Here is a 16,594-nt window from a genome sequence, read left to right on the forward strand (position 1 = left end):
ACAATTTGGGGGACCCCCTATAAGTAAAAGCATGCAAAATTATGAACATGAAACGAGGAATCACAGTGAACAATGATTTGTATTCGGTACTGAAAAGTCCTTGCAGGCTCAGAGCTCATGCCTCATCTCTTCATGGCAGGGCATCCCAGGAATCAGCCCATAGGTCTGGTTCAGTCCACACGTACCTCTGTTATATTTACCACTCCCCATAGTTCCCAGTGCTGCCTTGGATTCAGAGAAACAGATTATGTGTACTCTTGTTTTTTAAAGCATTCAGATGGATTGATCATCCATCCAGCCATTCAGCTATACTCGTTGAGCACTTACTAGGTGCTGGTTTGTGGGGACCTAGCAACTTTCAACCTGGTCTCTGCTCTTAAGGACTAGACAGTTGTTCAGGAAGACAGATAAAAGCAGAGGGTAGTGATACTCTGTTATTGGGGCTGGCAGTACCTGTGCACCAGGGACCTGAGGTAAGCAGGTGCCATCCTGGGGAAGGCAGGCAGCAGGAACATCTTCCCCAGCAGAGGGACTATATTGGAAAAGATAAGAGGCCAGAGACAGTGTGACACTTGAGTATCTCATTTTGGCCAGGATACTCGTAGGGTAGAGGGGGTCACTGAGACTTCCAATCTCAATGTGTGCTTACTGACACCTGCTGTGGGCCACACATGGAGATAGCAGTGAGCAAGGTGGTACAGACCTGACCCTTACATTCAGGTGGACAGTGAAGCTGTGGGCAGAGGACTGACTCTAAAGGACCTCAGTGACATACAGGCTGAGGACTTTATTCTGATGTCACAGGGGAGTCATCGAGAGTGTACGTGTATCCCTGAGAGACCAGGTCAGAGAGGGTAAGGCTGTCACAAAGACTGTCAGAGTATCCAGAGAGAAAATGATAAGAATTTATCATCATTTTATTTTTTTTAGGACAGGGACTTATTTATCATTTGGAATACAATTCCTTCAAATCATAGAATTATAAAATACCAGTTGCTTCTTAACAAATTTAGAAGCTCCCATTTAAAATTTGATAATATCTGATATTACTGTCTCAAATGAAGTAGAAGAAGGCAACATGAAGAAACAATAAAGCCTTATTTTTCTAAATTGCTTATAACTGATGGCTCTGTAACCTCCAGAACAATTTTTGGGATATCCTGGGAGAATTCTACATCTCAAAGTTTCGAGAAATCATAAAGCTTAATCTGCAACAATAAGATTTAGGGAGCTATTTGCCAAGAAAATTAGAATAACCACATATTTTCCCACTGCCAATGTTAGAAAGACGATTTAAGCTAGTTCCCCACAGGACCCAGAACTTTGGCTCTGATTTGCTTTAGACACAATGAAAGATTGTCTGAAGTATTCAAAGTGCTCACAGCATCTTTTTCCAAGCTGTGAACTCTGTCCCTCACCTTGAGAAGTCAGAAGAGGGATCCAAACAGGTCAACACTACCAGAAAATAAGGTCTGTTGTTGCTGAAGAAATAGTAAGGGTCTGTATTAGTTCAGGTTAACAGATCAGATGACACAGGTGGACTGAATTCAGGCTAATGAACAAGTGGTTCATTGATATACATTAGCAAGAAATTGGTTGAGATAAAATGTTACCTCTGTTATATTGAATTAATATGTTTGAGACAGCACTCGAATGTCTTATTAAAACATGCTCAGAATTTCTTCTTCTTAATATATTAGTTAAAATGCAAGGGGAGAATGGCTCACATCTCTTAGTAACTATATTAGTTCCCCTCACCTAAGGTTTTTGCTTTCCTGAAGTTTCAGTTATCTGTAATCAACCAAGGTCCAAATATCCAATGTTATTTCTTCCAGAAATAAACAACATATAAGTTTTAAATTGTTATAATTTTATTATAGTTGTTTTTAGTCTCTTACTGTGCCTAACTTATAAATTAAGTTTATCATAGGTAGGTATAGGAAAAATATCGTATTGTATATGTAGGATTTAGAACTATCCATGGCCTCAGGCATTCTCTGCGATGTCTTAGAAGGTACCCCACATGGGAAAGAGAGGATCACTAAAATGGAATTTTACCTGCCCAGTTCTGAGAATTAGAGGTCTAGAATGTGTGAGTTATAAAAATGATCTGCTTATTTCTATATATATCCAATGTGTATTTGATTTGCATACTGCAATTATAAGAATGAGCAAAGAATTCGGTTTTGAAGGCAAGATGCCATTAATCATGGAATACCTTAAATGCATTCCCCAATACAAGTTGTAAACCAGAAAGAAATATTGTGAAGTGCTTCACTGAAGATTCCTTTCTGAGAAATTCAGAGAGCCAGCGACTGGTGACTGAGACAGAAGCCCTAGGAAAAGAGACCTGAGTTAGAGGCCTTCACCCTGGTCACCTGTAGGAATTCCCCCAAGATTTCACCTTGTGAAATCACTGTCCCCTTTTATAATGAAGTCCACTTTGTATAGGTTGAAGATTCTAAACTTCAGCCAGGAGGTGTCACTCAGATAGAGCCAAAACCACTCTGAAAATTGCTTTAAGTAGCACTCAAAGTAAAGTACAGTCTTCTCTTGGTGTCTACAGGGACCCTGGAACCAATCACCCTTCAGATACTAAAATTCTTAGAAACTCAAGTCCCTTATGTGAAATGACATTGTGTGTATAATCTACCCACATCATCCCATATACTTTCAATCATCTCTAGTTTACTTATAATATTGAGCATAATGTAAATACTCTGTAAATAGTTGTGATACTGTTTTGTTTGGGGAATAATGACAAGAAAAAAGTCTTTATGGGTTTAATACAAACACAGGTATATTTTTTTCCTGAATATTTTTAACCTGCAGTTGGTTGAATCACAGATGCCAACTGTACACACAAAAGTCGGCTACCTTCGTGTCCATGAAAGCTAGAGAATAATGAGCTGGAGAAAGGGAAAACAAAAGGGAGACCCTGGTCACCTAATGTTCCCGCTCTAAGGGTTTGCAGCAAATGAAGGCTGCTTAGAGGAACAAAGCGTTCCCTCATGCCACCCAGGGTTAGCACATGTGGAGATTCAGGAACTGGAGGAGTCCAGATTCTGTGAGGGTGGGAGTAGAAAGGTTATCAGGTTATTGGGCAAGTGGTTGATGCCATGTTATTGATCCGGGATCTGTTTGCTAGCCTGTTGATCCCTGCTCCAAATCTTGAGAACATGTTTGTATGGTCAGGGCATCCATTCTAGGAGACCTATACACAATTTCTGCTCCAGAGAAAGGGCTAGATTTGGGAGTCCCACTTCAGATGCAGGGAAACTTCTAGCCTGGGTGTCCAAGGTGTTGGGTAACTTGATGCTTTATTCTACCTACAGGAGAGGGCAGCCCACTGCTAATTGGAGTCCGAAGCAAATACAAACTCTCCACAGAGCAGATCCCCATCTTGTATAGGAATGTAAGTTTCCTGAGGAAGACTTGAACAGCATAGCTACTGAACAGTGTCTCAGGACTCAGCAACTATTCTAGTGGGGTCGACTCCCCTCCAAGGAAAACAGACCTCACTCTAACTGGAAACTCAGCCAGCACAACAACTTTAGGTCTAAAGGATTTTCATGCCATGGAGACTTAGCACCATCATTTTAAAGCTTTTCCTTTTGGATATTTTCAAAACATATGCAGAAGTAGAAAGAACAGCATGCAGCTTGGTATAATGGCAACCATTTGATTTGAGTGTTTCTTTGTTTTTGTTTGCCTTACTCTCCACTATAGCCCTTTAAATGCTCTTGCAGTGGTACTGTGCTATTTAGGGAGCTTTTACAGGATTTGGCTGATGCAGTCAGAGCTAAAAATTTGCAAATTTTCTCCCACACATATTCAAAGGGGAAATGGGCTCCTTGCCGCATGTTATGCAAATGAAATAGTCTACTGGGATTTGCAATCCATTCCTTTATTTACTAGGTAATATTGAGAATGTGAAGAATATCTGTAAAACAAGGATGAAAGACTGACAGCTCCACCTGCCTTCATGCTGTGGGCGATAAAAGCAGTGGAATTCTTTTTTGCTTCTGATGCAAGGTAACTTCCCTGGTATTATGTAACCAAGGATTGGTCTGTCTAAAACACAACTTTTTTTTTTTTTTTTAAGTGCTGGGCATCTATCCTTGAGCTAGGCAAGCCCTCTACTGCTGAGCTATACCCCCATTTCTATCATTCTACTTATCCCATATTTCATCTGTTTTCTTGTGACTCAGTAGGACCTAGGTCAGGGCAGATTTCAGTCCCTGTGGCCTGGAATCCTTACGCTGTGAGCAACTGCGTGATTCTCTTGGATAGCACTGGTGGCCACAGCCTGGATCCACTGATGGTTATTTACAGCCTGCATGGAATAACTTTGAAAAAACTTAAAAACTTGAATTCTTAGCTTTTCTGGGAAAACTAGCAGATCTGAACTTGCTGGACTGTGCTCCCTTAGCCCCTGTTGTCTGGGAGTGTTCCAAGGCTGCTTCCTTTAGATGAGCCAAGTGTCTCAGACCTCATTCCTATACCCAACCCCACATTTGCCTATGATTGACCATTCTCAAAAGCCAGAGCCACAATTTAGAAGGTTTTGTCCAATCTTCTAAAGTCCATGTCCTCACAATCCCTAAATAATAATTTTGGAAATTTGAGAAATTCTACCTCAGTACAGAAGTTATATATATGCACATACACACATGTGCACACATACATGGAGGGAGGGAGAAGAGGGACAAAAAGAGGGAAGCAAGGGAAAAGAAGTGGGAGTGAGGACAGGAGAAAAGGGAGAGAGAAAGGAGAAAGAGCGAGCTAAATAGAAAATCACTGTGACTACCAGTACTACCTCTTTTGTCCAACCCTTTATTATTTCTTTTCATGCTGCAGGCTTTTTTCTCTTTCTCATCCACCCGCTGTTAGGGTCTTGCTGTGAAGCAGTGACGATTCCAGGCCAGGTCTCCTGGGAAATAGGAAGTAATAGGAATCTAGAGCTCATAAGTAACACCAATATTCATGGGCAGTATTTCTCAAAGTGTGTTCCTCAAAGCACTCTTTCAGTGAGAAGCTAATATTATTTCAATGATTCTAAAGCACACAATTAGTTTACAGATTTTGGCATCTATAAGTGGCATCTTGCAATTATAATTTGCTGAAATTTTTATTTCTTAGAAATGTACAAAATAATTATGATCTTACAATCAGTGGTACCTTGTATTAGGTGAAATATGTTATATGTTTCTCAAATTAGAGAAGACATGACTGCTTTGAAAGAAAATGATATAATTATTCAGAGGCAATACAATTATACACTTTTTATATCCAGCTGAAAGGCTGTTAGAACTAATACGAGCAGCTAGTCAGAAAATAAAGATGTGGAAATCTTACATCCCAGTAATAGCCACTAATCTATGAACTGCTGGAACAGGAACTTCATCAACCTTATTTCTTTTAGTGTCTCCTCACATGACTAGGCACAGGAGGCTCTCAGTAATTTTTTGTTGAATAACAATAAATACTACTCACCATAATTGAAGAAAAAAGTTTTCATTAAATTCCTTAGAATAAATTTTAATAAAAATAGTCCAGAAACTTGAGACTCTGAAAGTTTACAATGAGAAATAATAAGAGATTTGGATAAAGGGAAGGATTCTACATTCCTTGGTAGAGAACTTTAATATTACTTTTAAAATTATGGAAATTCAATTTTAAAATTAATTTAATAAGAATTTCCTTGATAATCTTGCTTCTCCCCCAAATCAATTTGTAAATTCAATGCTATAATTAAGACCCTCAATATTCTTTTGTTTGCTTGTTTAGGTTATTGAAACTTAAAAAAGTGATTCTGTAATGTATATTGTATAGATAAGAAAGCCAACTGTCTTAGTCCATTTTCTGGTTCCTATAGCAAAATACCTGAGACCAGATAATTTAGTAAGAATAGAACTTGATTTGACTCACAGATCTGGCAGCCAGGAAGTCCAAGAGTATGGTGTTAGCATCTACTTAACAACTGGTGAGGTACATCATAATATGGCAAAGAGAAATCTTGCTTTTGTAACAAAGCTACTCCTGTGGTGACTCATTAATCCATGAATGGATTAATCAATTAATCCTTTAATATATTGTGAAGGCAGAGCCCTCAAGACCCCACTTCCAAATACTGCTAGCATATAACTTTGAGGATTAAGTTTCCAGTGCATGAATTCTGGAGGGATTCCAAACCATAGCACTTAACATATATTGAGAAAGGAGAATCATAACGGTGACCCTCCCAGATCTGAAGAACATTTGGGCAACAACAGCCAGCATGTGCTGTGCACTTACAGCTGAGTGCTGTGCTGAGGGCTACACTGGGACTATCTCATTTAATAATCACAACAAAATCCAGATGAAGGCACAGAGATCATCTGTTTCACAAGGAGGAACCTGAGACAGGACCCCAAAGGGTTATCTGTGTTACCTGAGGGCACAGGACTGTAGTAGCACCTTGGGTCTGTCTAACTCCTGGGCCAGTTGTCTTAATGACTAGACTATATTACCATCCATTTTGTAAATTAAATTTATATTTAAACATGTATATGGACTTGCACGCATGAATATAAGCACATGAATGAACATGGATATAAACATTAAGCACTTTCAGGAGAGAAGCACTATGGCCTAAGCAGTGTTTATCTCTGAGAGATGGGATCAGGCCCTTTATACCTGATACTCTGTTTTCTACTTTTTATACAATGGGTGCATATTGTTATTTTTGTGCAGAGTAGTGTCTTTCCATCCTTTTTTCTGGATGCATTACTCTTAGAGCCTTAGAACTTGATGGTTTTTCTCTTTAACTTTGTATCAAAAATTTTAAGTGTTTGGGGGATTGTTTGTTGTTTGTTTGTTTGCTACTGGGGATTGAACCCAGAGTTTCTCAATTACACATCCCCCAGCACTTTTTATATTTTTATTTAGAGACAAAGTCTCACTAAGTTGCTAAGGCCGGTTTGAACTTGTGATCCTCCTGCCTCAGCCCCCCTGAGTGCTGGGATTATAGGCATGCACCACTGCACCCAGCTAAGTGTTCAGTTTTCACAAAGCACATTTGGGTATGTGGCCTGTGGAAAATGAGGGGTTTCCCTCCAGTGATCCTTCAAATACCACCCTCATGTTTTTTAACCATATCTATGTACTATCTGTGCTATTGATTACCCAACTTTCTTTCTCATTTATCCACTTTTCTAACTTAAACTTATTTTTAAAAATATTTTTTAGTTACAGATGTACACGATACCTTTATTTTATTTATTTATTTTTATGTGGTGTTGAGGATCAAACCTAGTACCTCACATGTGTTAGGCAAGCACTACCACTGAGCTATAACCCTTTAAACTTATTTTTTAAAGAAGCTTTCTAGTATCAAGGGAAAAATCATATCACTTTCCAAACAGACTAACTTATTGTAAAACAATGATCCCACATTTCACTGGTGGATACATCTTGTAGGTTTCTTACTGATCCCTCCCTTTTTGTATTGCTCTACCTGTGTACATGTGTGTGTTTTAAGAAACTGGGTCATTTATTTGATGAGTTTTCTACTATCTGGTTTTGCCGAGTGCATCCCTCATGGTGTTGTTTAACATGTTCTTCCATCCACCTTATTTCCTGTAAACTAGAGTTTACAAGCTTCTAGAACTTTGATCTTATTCAGGTATGATTTTTGACAAGACTACCTAGGTGGTGGTGTGTCTTTTCATCAGGAAGCACATATTGCCTTATTGTCTGTCATTTTATTCTAGGATCAGTCAGGAATTCAAGCATTAACAGCTTTATCCTTCCTTTACAGAGCTTCTTACCTCTTGGTTTCAACAGTCATGGGTGGTCCTTGATTAGAGCTATATTAATAATTAGCTAATAATTAGGAGTTCATAAATTGATTGTTCTATCATTCCTTCTTTGCTAAGCTATGTTACTTCTATAAAGAGAAACTTGTTTTCATAAACTACAGGGTTATTTTAAGTCATATTGTTTTTAAAAGCAACAAATGCTTCCTTCTTTCCTTTTCCAATTCAGAATAGTATGTTGTTTCCTGAGTGTTCTCCAAAGTTTGGATCCTGATTTGAAGAAACCAAATATAAAAGGATATACATGAGATTATTGAGGAGATTTGAGCATATTTGAATATAAGCTAAAGGATTTACAGAAGAACTGATAAAATGTTTCTATGCACTCTGTAATGGAATTAGGGTTAGAGTTAGGTTAGTTAGGTTAGGTTAAGTCAGGCTTAGGGCTAACCTTAACTAGCCTCAAAATAATTCCTGCAGGAGGGGAGAGAGTGTGGAGAAGAGGGAGTAGATTCACCTACATATTGAAGTGTTTAGTGATGATGTCATTGTCACTCCTAAAACACCACTGACCCCACATTTAGGAAATAGTGAGTGACTGCTGCCTTGTGATGGTTTAGAGCAGGGTGTTAATTTTTATATCTCTATTTCCCTCACTCTAGTGCCATCATAGAACACACCAACCGGGTCATCTTCCTCGAGGATGATGATATTGCCGCAGTGGCTGATGGGAAACTCTCCATTCACCGAGTCAAGCGCTCAGCTAGTGATGACCCATCTCGAGCCATTCAGACCCTGCAGATGGAATTGCAGCAAATCATGAAAGGCAGGTATCCTCTGAGAGTCTATATGCAACAGCTTCAGGGAGCAGATGCTCTGTGAGGGACACTCCTAACATGGTCTGCCCTGCCCTGGGTGGGGGTCATAGCCCTCCTGCCTACAGGGCTCAGGCAGCCTCTGGCTTCTGTAGCTGAGGGTCTGTGGAAAGCCTGTCCTGGCATATCCAAATAGGGAGTCCTATCTTTATCTAGAATCTGTTTGTGTCATCATCTGACTCCCTCATACATTTGTACACCCCAGTCATCATTTTTTTCTCTGAGCAGGAGGGCTACAGTAATGGGGGCTATGGACCACTTCTCTATAAAGTAGAGCCTGCCTCCCTGTACCCACTTTTGTCTTCAATCTGTACTCCACGGTTCAGCCTAAGTAAAACTTTAAGAACATAAATCAGACCCTGTTATTCTTCCACTTAAAGCCCTTCTATTCTCAAAATCCAGACTCCTTTCTGTAGCCTATGAGCCCCCCTCACCAAAACCTGGATCTACCACACTTAATCCTTTGCCTGCTGTGCCCTACCCACCCTGGACCTGCTGCCTCGCTGTTACTCAGGCAGGCCAACTGCTTGCCCACTTGGGGGTCCTTGCTTTTCTTGTTCTAATCCTAGGACTGACTCCTTTTGATCACTTTGAGTTCCCCTGAAATGTCACCCCTCCAAGAGTTCTTTTATCTTTGATCTGCCATGATCCCTCCCTAGCTCCCTAACTTACAAGGCCCACCTCCTCACTTGCTTTATTTGCACTCTGTGTAATATGTCATATGCAGCAGATAGGAAGAACATTCCTACCAAGTCTCTAGACACCTCTAAAGCATCCAGTGCAGCTCCTTAGGGGCTTAACCACCCTGCAGCTAGATGGTCTCTTTAACAATCATCCAGATCCATTCAGATCAAAGCCCCAGAAATGCATGTGTGGCTAGAAGAGGTTTTTCTTTATTATAGAAACTAGGGGTTGGGCTGGGTTTGTGGCTCAGTGGTAGAGCACTTGCCTAGCATGTGTGAGGCACTGGGTTCAATTCTCAGCACCACATAAAAATAAATAAGTAAAATAAAGGTATTGCATCCATCTACAATTGAAATATATATATATATATATATATATTTATATATAAAATGAAGCTAGGAGTTATTAACTGAAAATTGCTAGGGCTGAGGGTACAGCTCAGTGGTACAGCACTTGCCTAGCATGCCCAAGGCTCTGGGTTTGTTCCCAGCACCACAAGAGGGAAAAAGAAAAGAAAATTGCCTATTTCTTTGGAATTGCTTAATATGTAGTTCCCTAAGTGGGTGACTTTTTGGAAATAAAACATTTGACAAAACTTTTCTGGTCTTACTAAGGGGAGTATAGGCCAGGACAATCAGTCCTGCTATTTGCTCCTTGCATGCCTTCAACAAAGCCTCCTTTTCCTTAAGCTGCAGGGTCTATTATGTAAGCTGGAGATAGTCATCCCACCTGCCCTGCTTCCTTCTGACTTATCATCATGAGCATCAGGCAGGACAATACGTGAGGATGACCTTTGGAATTTGCGATGGGTTTTACAGTTGTCACTATCACTATTGCTTATTGAGTTTTCTTCCTAGTAAAAGTTAAACAATAGAAATACAACCAGATTAAAACTGACCCACCTCATTGATGTTTGTTTGACCAGGTAATTTTAGTGCATTTATGCAGAAGGAAATCTTCGAACAACCAGAATCAGTTTTCAACACCATGAGAGGTCGTGTGAATTTTGAGACAAACACAGGTACAGTAATCCTCTGCTGAGCGGGATCCTCCATCTGTGCTCTGTATTAGTGAATGCAGTCTCTGTGTAAAGTCAGTGTTTACATCCTACTATGTCCTGCAGTGCTCCTGGGTGGCTTGAAGGACCATCTGAAGGAGATTCGACGATGCCGAAGGCTCATTGTAATTGGCTGTGGAACAAGCTACCATGCAGCTGTGGCTGTAAGTGCAATACTCTGAACCCTTGATAGTGTGTGTGGGAGATTAACAGAAATCAAGGTTGAGACACAGTCTGAAATTTTATCATACATTGGCTTTCTGAATTTAGCAAAATGCTGTACCCATTCCCATCAGCCACCATGAGAATTGGCACCAAGCCCTTTCTTCTTTAAGGTAACCTGTGGATGATTGAAATTCTCTCACCATGTGGTCAGCAAGGCACTGTGTCATAAACTATCCCTAGAAGCCCAACTGTCATTTGTCCTTATGATGTCCATGACTGACTTTAGTCTCCATTCTTGTTGGCTTCAGACGCGGCAAGTTTTGGAGGAACTGACTGAGCTCCCGGTGATGGTTGAACTTGCTAGTGATTTTCTGGACAGGAACACACCTGTGTTTAGGGATGATGTTTGCTTTTTCATAAGCCAATCAGGTAAGAGATGCAGGTGTCGGGACCAAGTTTGAATTAGTTTACCTCTGGGCTCTCTTCTCTTTGCACCATACCATATGCTACCTTCCCTCCTTCAGTTTATCCTCTGTGCCACACTCTCTCATGCACCAGGTCATTTAACCCTTAAAGGTGGTGGGAGCAGTGGCATATGCCTGTAATCCCAGAAACTCAGGAGGCTGAGGCAGCAGGATCACAAGTTCAAAACCAGCCTCAGTAACTTAGTGAGGCCCTAAGCAACTTTAGCAAGACCCTGTCTCAAAATAAAAAGAACTGGGGATATGGCTCAATGGTTAAGGGCCCCTGGGTTAAAATCCTGGTTTAAAAAGAAAGAAAAAGAAAAAACTTAACCCTTAAAGGCATCAGTTACTGTAGTCATTGTATGGGGAGGGCAAGTGATGTGTAAGGTCATGCAGCTAGGGTGTGACAGAGCTGCAATTGGGTTGAGAATCTAGATCCACTGGTTTTTCTCGTGCCCTATGGCTTCTCCCCACTTCTGCCATTCCAAGTCCAGGTCTTCAAGAACAACTTACCATAGTGCTCATAAATATTTGCTGGGTTTACTTTAGTGAAGAACAAAAATCTCTTTGAAAATTCTTCTCTGTTGAGTTACCTCATAGAGTGGGCTTTATACTCAAGCCCCAACTTCCAACTGTGTGCAGTACCCACCCTTCCCAGCAGGGGGAGGCATAAAGAAACACTGCTGTGGTGCAAAGAGCAATTCCCTAACTGAATAAACCCTGCCTGAGCACTAGGTAAGAACATTTGCTCTACCTGGGTGGAGCAGTGGGCCAGGGAGATGATACTTGGCTATATGTTTGGAGTCCCCTTGAGCCTTTAGGAGGACTTTTGAAATTATTTTAATTATGAAGAATTCCAAGTTTTTTATAAAAGAGAAATCATGTAGTGTACCATCTAACCTGGACAGTGATCAACAATCTGGCTTCATCCATACCACACATTAACCTCTACCCTCTCTGGATTATTTTGAAGTTCAATTCCAGATATCATGTCCTCCCTTAAATACTTCAGAAGTTTGATTAAATGATAAAAGGAAAAACATAATCACAATTGTCATTATCACAACTGAAAAAACTGATGATCATGTTTTAACTATCTATAGGGGCTTTTAATACAGCTTTCATTTAGAATTTTAATACGGTTTCCATTAAGTAAAACTAACACAAATACACTTACGTTCTATCTGACTTAGCTTGCTATCCAGGGCTAGTAGCCATGGTTGCCTTTGAGTTGACCATCTCATCAGAGAATGAAATATTTCATTGGTGGTAAAGCGCCTCCGGGTGGGAGCCATTAATAAAAAAATGGAGGTGGATTTCATGTGAAAATAATGCAGCATGAACCCTAAGTCTGTACATAGCAATGTTCAGCTCATTAATGCAAAAAAAAAAAAAAAAAAAAAACTATCATAAGTAGGGATGTGAGACTGATGAAAATAGTGCTTCCTTCCCCCACCCACCCCACCATTTTTTATTTTGATATAGGATCCCACTAAACTGGTGAGGCTGACCTGGAACTTGTGATACCTCCTGTCTCAACCTCCCAAGTTCATTTAAGTTCATCATTGCAAGGCTGTAAGAAGTGTTTCCTTTCAAGCAAGGTTTATTTGAGAAACAACATATAGGAGCATTCTTATTTTTTTCAATGTCAAATCTGTTAAACCTTAGTACTTCCTGACTAAGGCAACTTAGAGTCCTAGAAAGGGCATTAGGAACCAGACCCACTTGTCACCTATAGCTGCATGACCTTATTGTAGGCATTGATTTCATCCTACCTCTGAGCCCTTCATCTGAAAAATGGGATGGCAGCCCCCACTGGGTTGTCAAGAGAATTCAAGGAAACAGTGGATGAGAAAGTGCTTGCCACATAAATAGTAACAAAGTCTTGAATCTAAGAATAAACATGAAAAAATGTTGAGCTTGCTTTTTCTTTCTTAAACACTGCTGCCTGAGTGTTGGGTACTTGATTTCCATGTAAGAGCCATGGGTAGATGAATACAGAGGGTGGGGGAGGAAAGGGGAAGAGTTTAGGCTGGCAGAAAAGCCCACACTTGCAGGACACGCACTGAAAGGGCCCCCTGTGTGGCAGGCGAGACTGCAGACACACTCCTGGCTCTGCGCTACTGTAAGGACCGCCGAGCCCTAACTGTGGGTGTCACCAACACTGTGGGCAGCTCCATCTCCCGCGAGACTGACTGCGGTGTCCACATCAATGCAGGGCCAGAGATCGGTATGTGGCCAGCACCACGGTAGGAGCCACGTACACTCCTTGGGGAGATCCTGGGTCTCATGGCTAAACTGAGGCCCAGAGGGGTTCCCAGTCATCTGCCCTCCTCTTGCTGGGACACTGGGATGTAGCTTATGCAGTTGCCTCTTCTCAGCTGGCATGCCTCACTTCTCCCTGCCCCAATCCTGCTGGTGATTTCCTTCTCTTTATTTATAATCTCATTTTATTTATTTATACATGATTTTCTTGTCTCTGTCCATGTTGTCCTTTAGCTCATCAAACATCTCTGTGACAACGTTTGAAAGTCTTTGCTGCTTCCTTCTTTTTCCATAGGCTTACACCAGCCAGTTCATTTCTCTTGTGCTGTTCGGTTTGATGATGTCCGAAGATCGAATCTCACTGCAAAACAGGAGGCAAGAGATCATCCGTGGCCTGAGATCTTTACCTGGTATGTTCCAGTACTTTGCATAATTTCAAATCTGGTAGGCTGTTCTTAGCTGCTTCCCCTTGACTCTCTTCTGTAAATGGTGCTATTAATCATTCTCTCCTCCTAGACTTTCTACCCACTGCTAAATCCCTTCAGCAGTTCCCAATGGGCCACTTCTCACCAGGCCTTGGAACCCTGCACACAGGGCCCTTGTTAACCTCTGACCTCATTCTACTCCCTCTCCTCCCTGGGCTGCTTCATCTACTGAGTAATAAGCTGCTTTGGGCACTTGGCAGACATTTTTTCAAAAATGAACATAATTAGCCTGACACTTCAAGAGGGAAAAAAAAAAAAAAAGGCAGTACTTCTTGCCACTAATAAACTTCAAGTTTGCAATCAGCATTTAAAATTTTTTAAAATTATATCTGCCTCCATGAGCTTGACTACCTTCCAGCATTTAAAGACTTCTCCATTGAGATGATGGTGATTTTAACAAATAGATTTCTAAAATATATTTTATAAATAATGTTGTCTAATTTAGGAGACTTGCTTAGGTTTGTGGCCAATGCATGACACTGCAAAATTGTTTTCAGATAGAAAGAACCATTTAAAGTTTTTGATAAGGTCAGGCATGATGGTGCACACCTGTAATCCCAGCAGCTCAGGATACTAAGGCAGGAGGACTGAGAGTTCAAAGCCAGCCTCAGCAACCTTCTCGAGGCCCTTGAGCAACTCCGTGAGACCCTGTATCTAAATAAAATATTTTAAAAAGGGTTAGGGATGTGGCTCAGTGGTTTAGCACCCCTGGGTTCAATCCCCAGTACCAATAAATAAATAAATAAATAAAGTGGTTGATAAACCAATTAATTTTAATGTAATGAAGGAAGAACTTTATTGATAGGACTTCAAATCCACATTTGCAACTTCCATTTTAAGAAACCACCACTTTTCACATTTGATATAGTATCTATCAAAGAGGAACAGTCATAATTATTTGAAAAACCTATTTATTCTTCCCTTTTCCAATTATGAATCCCTGTAAGGCCAGATTATATTTCTATATTTCAACCAAAAAAATCACAAATTTAATGTAGAAGCAGATATAAGCACCAACAGTCTTTTATTAAAAAAATCAGACATTAAAAAAGATATGCAATAATTTTAAATAATGCCTCTCTTCTCACTGTATTTTTTTTCCAGAAAATACATTAACATAATGGGTTTATTGTTATTTTTCAATGAACTAATAGATATTTTTAAATTTCTATGTTATTTTTGAATCTGGTCAGAGCTAAAACCCTCAAAAACAAAGGCTCCTAAGGACTCAAAATAGTTTTAGAAAGCTTAAAGGATTCCTGGGACCAAAAAAATTGAGCACCTCTGTCTAACTTATGTTGCCTTTGCCTAGGGACATAGCATACAGTGGGTGCTTTAGTCAGTTTTTTCGCTGCTGTGACTAAATGACCCTACCAGCACAACTGTAGAGGAGGAGGAAGAGTTTATTTGAGGGCTCACGGTTTCAGAGGTCTTAATCCATAGATAATCTTGCTCCATTCCTGGGACTCAAGGTGAGGCAGAACATCATGGCAGAAAAGTGTGACAGAGGGACGCTCACATGATGATCAGAAAGCAGAGAGACTCCACTTACCAGATACAAAATAGATACCCCAAAGACATGCCTCCAGGGACCCACCTCCTCCAGCCACACCCTACCCACCTTCGGTTAGTTACCACTCAGCTAATCCCATTGGGGGATTAATTCAACGATTGGGTTAAGACTCTCATAACCCAATCATTTCTCTGCTAAACCTTCTTGCATTCTCACACATGAGTTTTTTGGGGACACTTCACATCCAAACCATAACAGTGGGAAAGAGGGACATTAATTTGGGGTGTTCTGTGTCTTGCCAACTGATGATTTCATCTATGAGCTTCAGTGGCCCTACTATAAAATGACCTAGAAATAATAGTACCTTACAGGTAGTACCTTACAGGTACTCAAGAAAGTATTTGCTGAGATATAAATTATGATCCCAACAAATTTCTGGCTGGTCACTCATGTTATTTCTCATAATCCAAGTTTAAAACTCTTCTAAACTAATGCAGGAAAGCAAAATATGATGAGTGATTTGAGTTCTAAAACCTTGTGTTATACTCCATACTTTTCCTTATGAATATTGTTTTGAAATTGGAATGACCGTCTCCCTCTGCCCTTTGTATGCATGACTTAGAACTGATCAAGGAAGTGCTGTCTCTGGATGAGAAGATTCATGACCTGGCCCTGGAGCTGTACACACAGAGGTCACTCTTGGTGATGGGGCGGGGCTATAACTATGCCACATGCCTGGAAGGAGCCTTGGTGAGTCCCCCTCTCTGCTGAGCCCCTGAATCCAACAGACCACTATGAAGCCCCTCAGGGCAACATGAGATAGCCATAGGAAATGTCCCAAGAAATCAGTGGGAGGGAGAGCAGGACACATAGCTTGGGAAGGGAAGACCTGGAAGACCCACTGGTTGCCCCCTGAATTTGCACTGAGCATCGGCTCTCAACCAAGTTGTCCTAGTCCTAGGGACACAGATGAATGAGATAGGTGCCTGTTCCAATCTACAGGAGAGTAACAACAAGGGTACTGTTGGGAGAGCCCCTCCCAGTGTCTGGCCCATGCCAGACTCCATCTTGAGAAGCTCACATCTCATGAGCAGCTTCTGAGAAATTGGCAGTTGCTTTCCACACGATACCCAGGAAGAAAACAAGCCTCCAAAAGATTAAGTATCTTGCTCAAGAAAATTACATAGCGGAACTAAATGGAATTCAGGTCTATGTGACCTTTTTTTTTTTTTCTCCTACCACAAAGACCCTACGTGGAAGGATTTTAACAGATCAGAATTACTTCAT

At 40.7% G+C, this 16,594-nt stretch overlaps 1 protein-coding gene across 1 annotated transcript in view; it reads left to right on the plus strand.

The window, feature by feature from the left end:
* The window catches only part of Gfpt2 (glutamine-fructose-6-phosphate transaminase 2), a 48,072-nt gene that overhangs the window by 25,017 nt on the left and 6,461 nt on the right, over positions 1-16,594 (plus strand). The window contains 13 exon segments of the mRNA XM_047556431.1: positions 3,339-3,415; position 3,460; positions 3,919-3,961; positions 3,963-3,999; positions 4,001-4,035; positions 8,462-8,625; positions 10,284-10,379; positions 10,482-10,579; positions 10,889-11,009; positions 13,134-13,276; positions 13,279-13,293; positions 13,605-13,719; positions 15,930-16,057. Coding sequence (XP_047412387.1) covers positions 3,339-3,415; position 3,460; positions 3,919-3,961; positions 3,963-3,999; positions 4,001-4,035; positions 8,462-8,625; positions 10,284-10,379; positions 10,482-10,579; positions 10,889-11,009; positions 13,134-13,276; positions 13,279-13,293; positions 13,605-13,719; positions 15,930-16,057 — 1,073 coding nt within the window.

This window comes from Sciurus carolinensis, chromosome 6 (genome assembly GCF_902686445.1).
Source record: "Sciurus carolinensis chromosome 6, mSciCar1.2, whole genome shotgun sequence".
NCBI classification, from domain to species: Eukaryota; Metazoa; Chordata; class Mammalia; order Rodentia; family Sciuridae; genus Sciurus; species Sciurus carolinensis.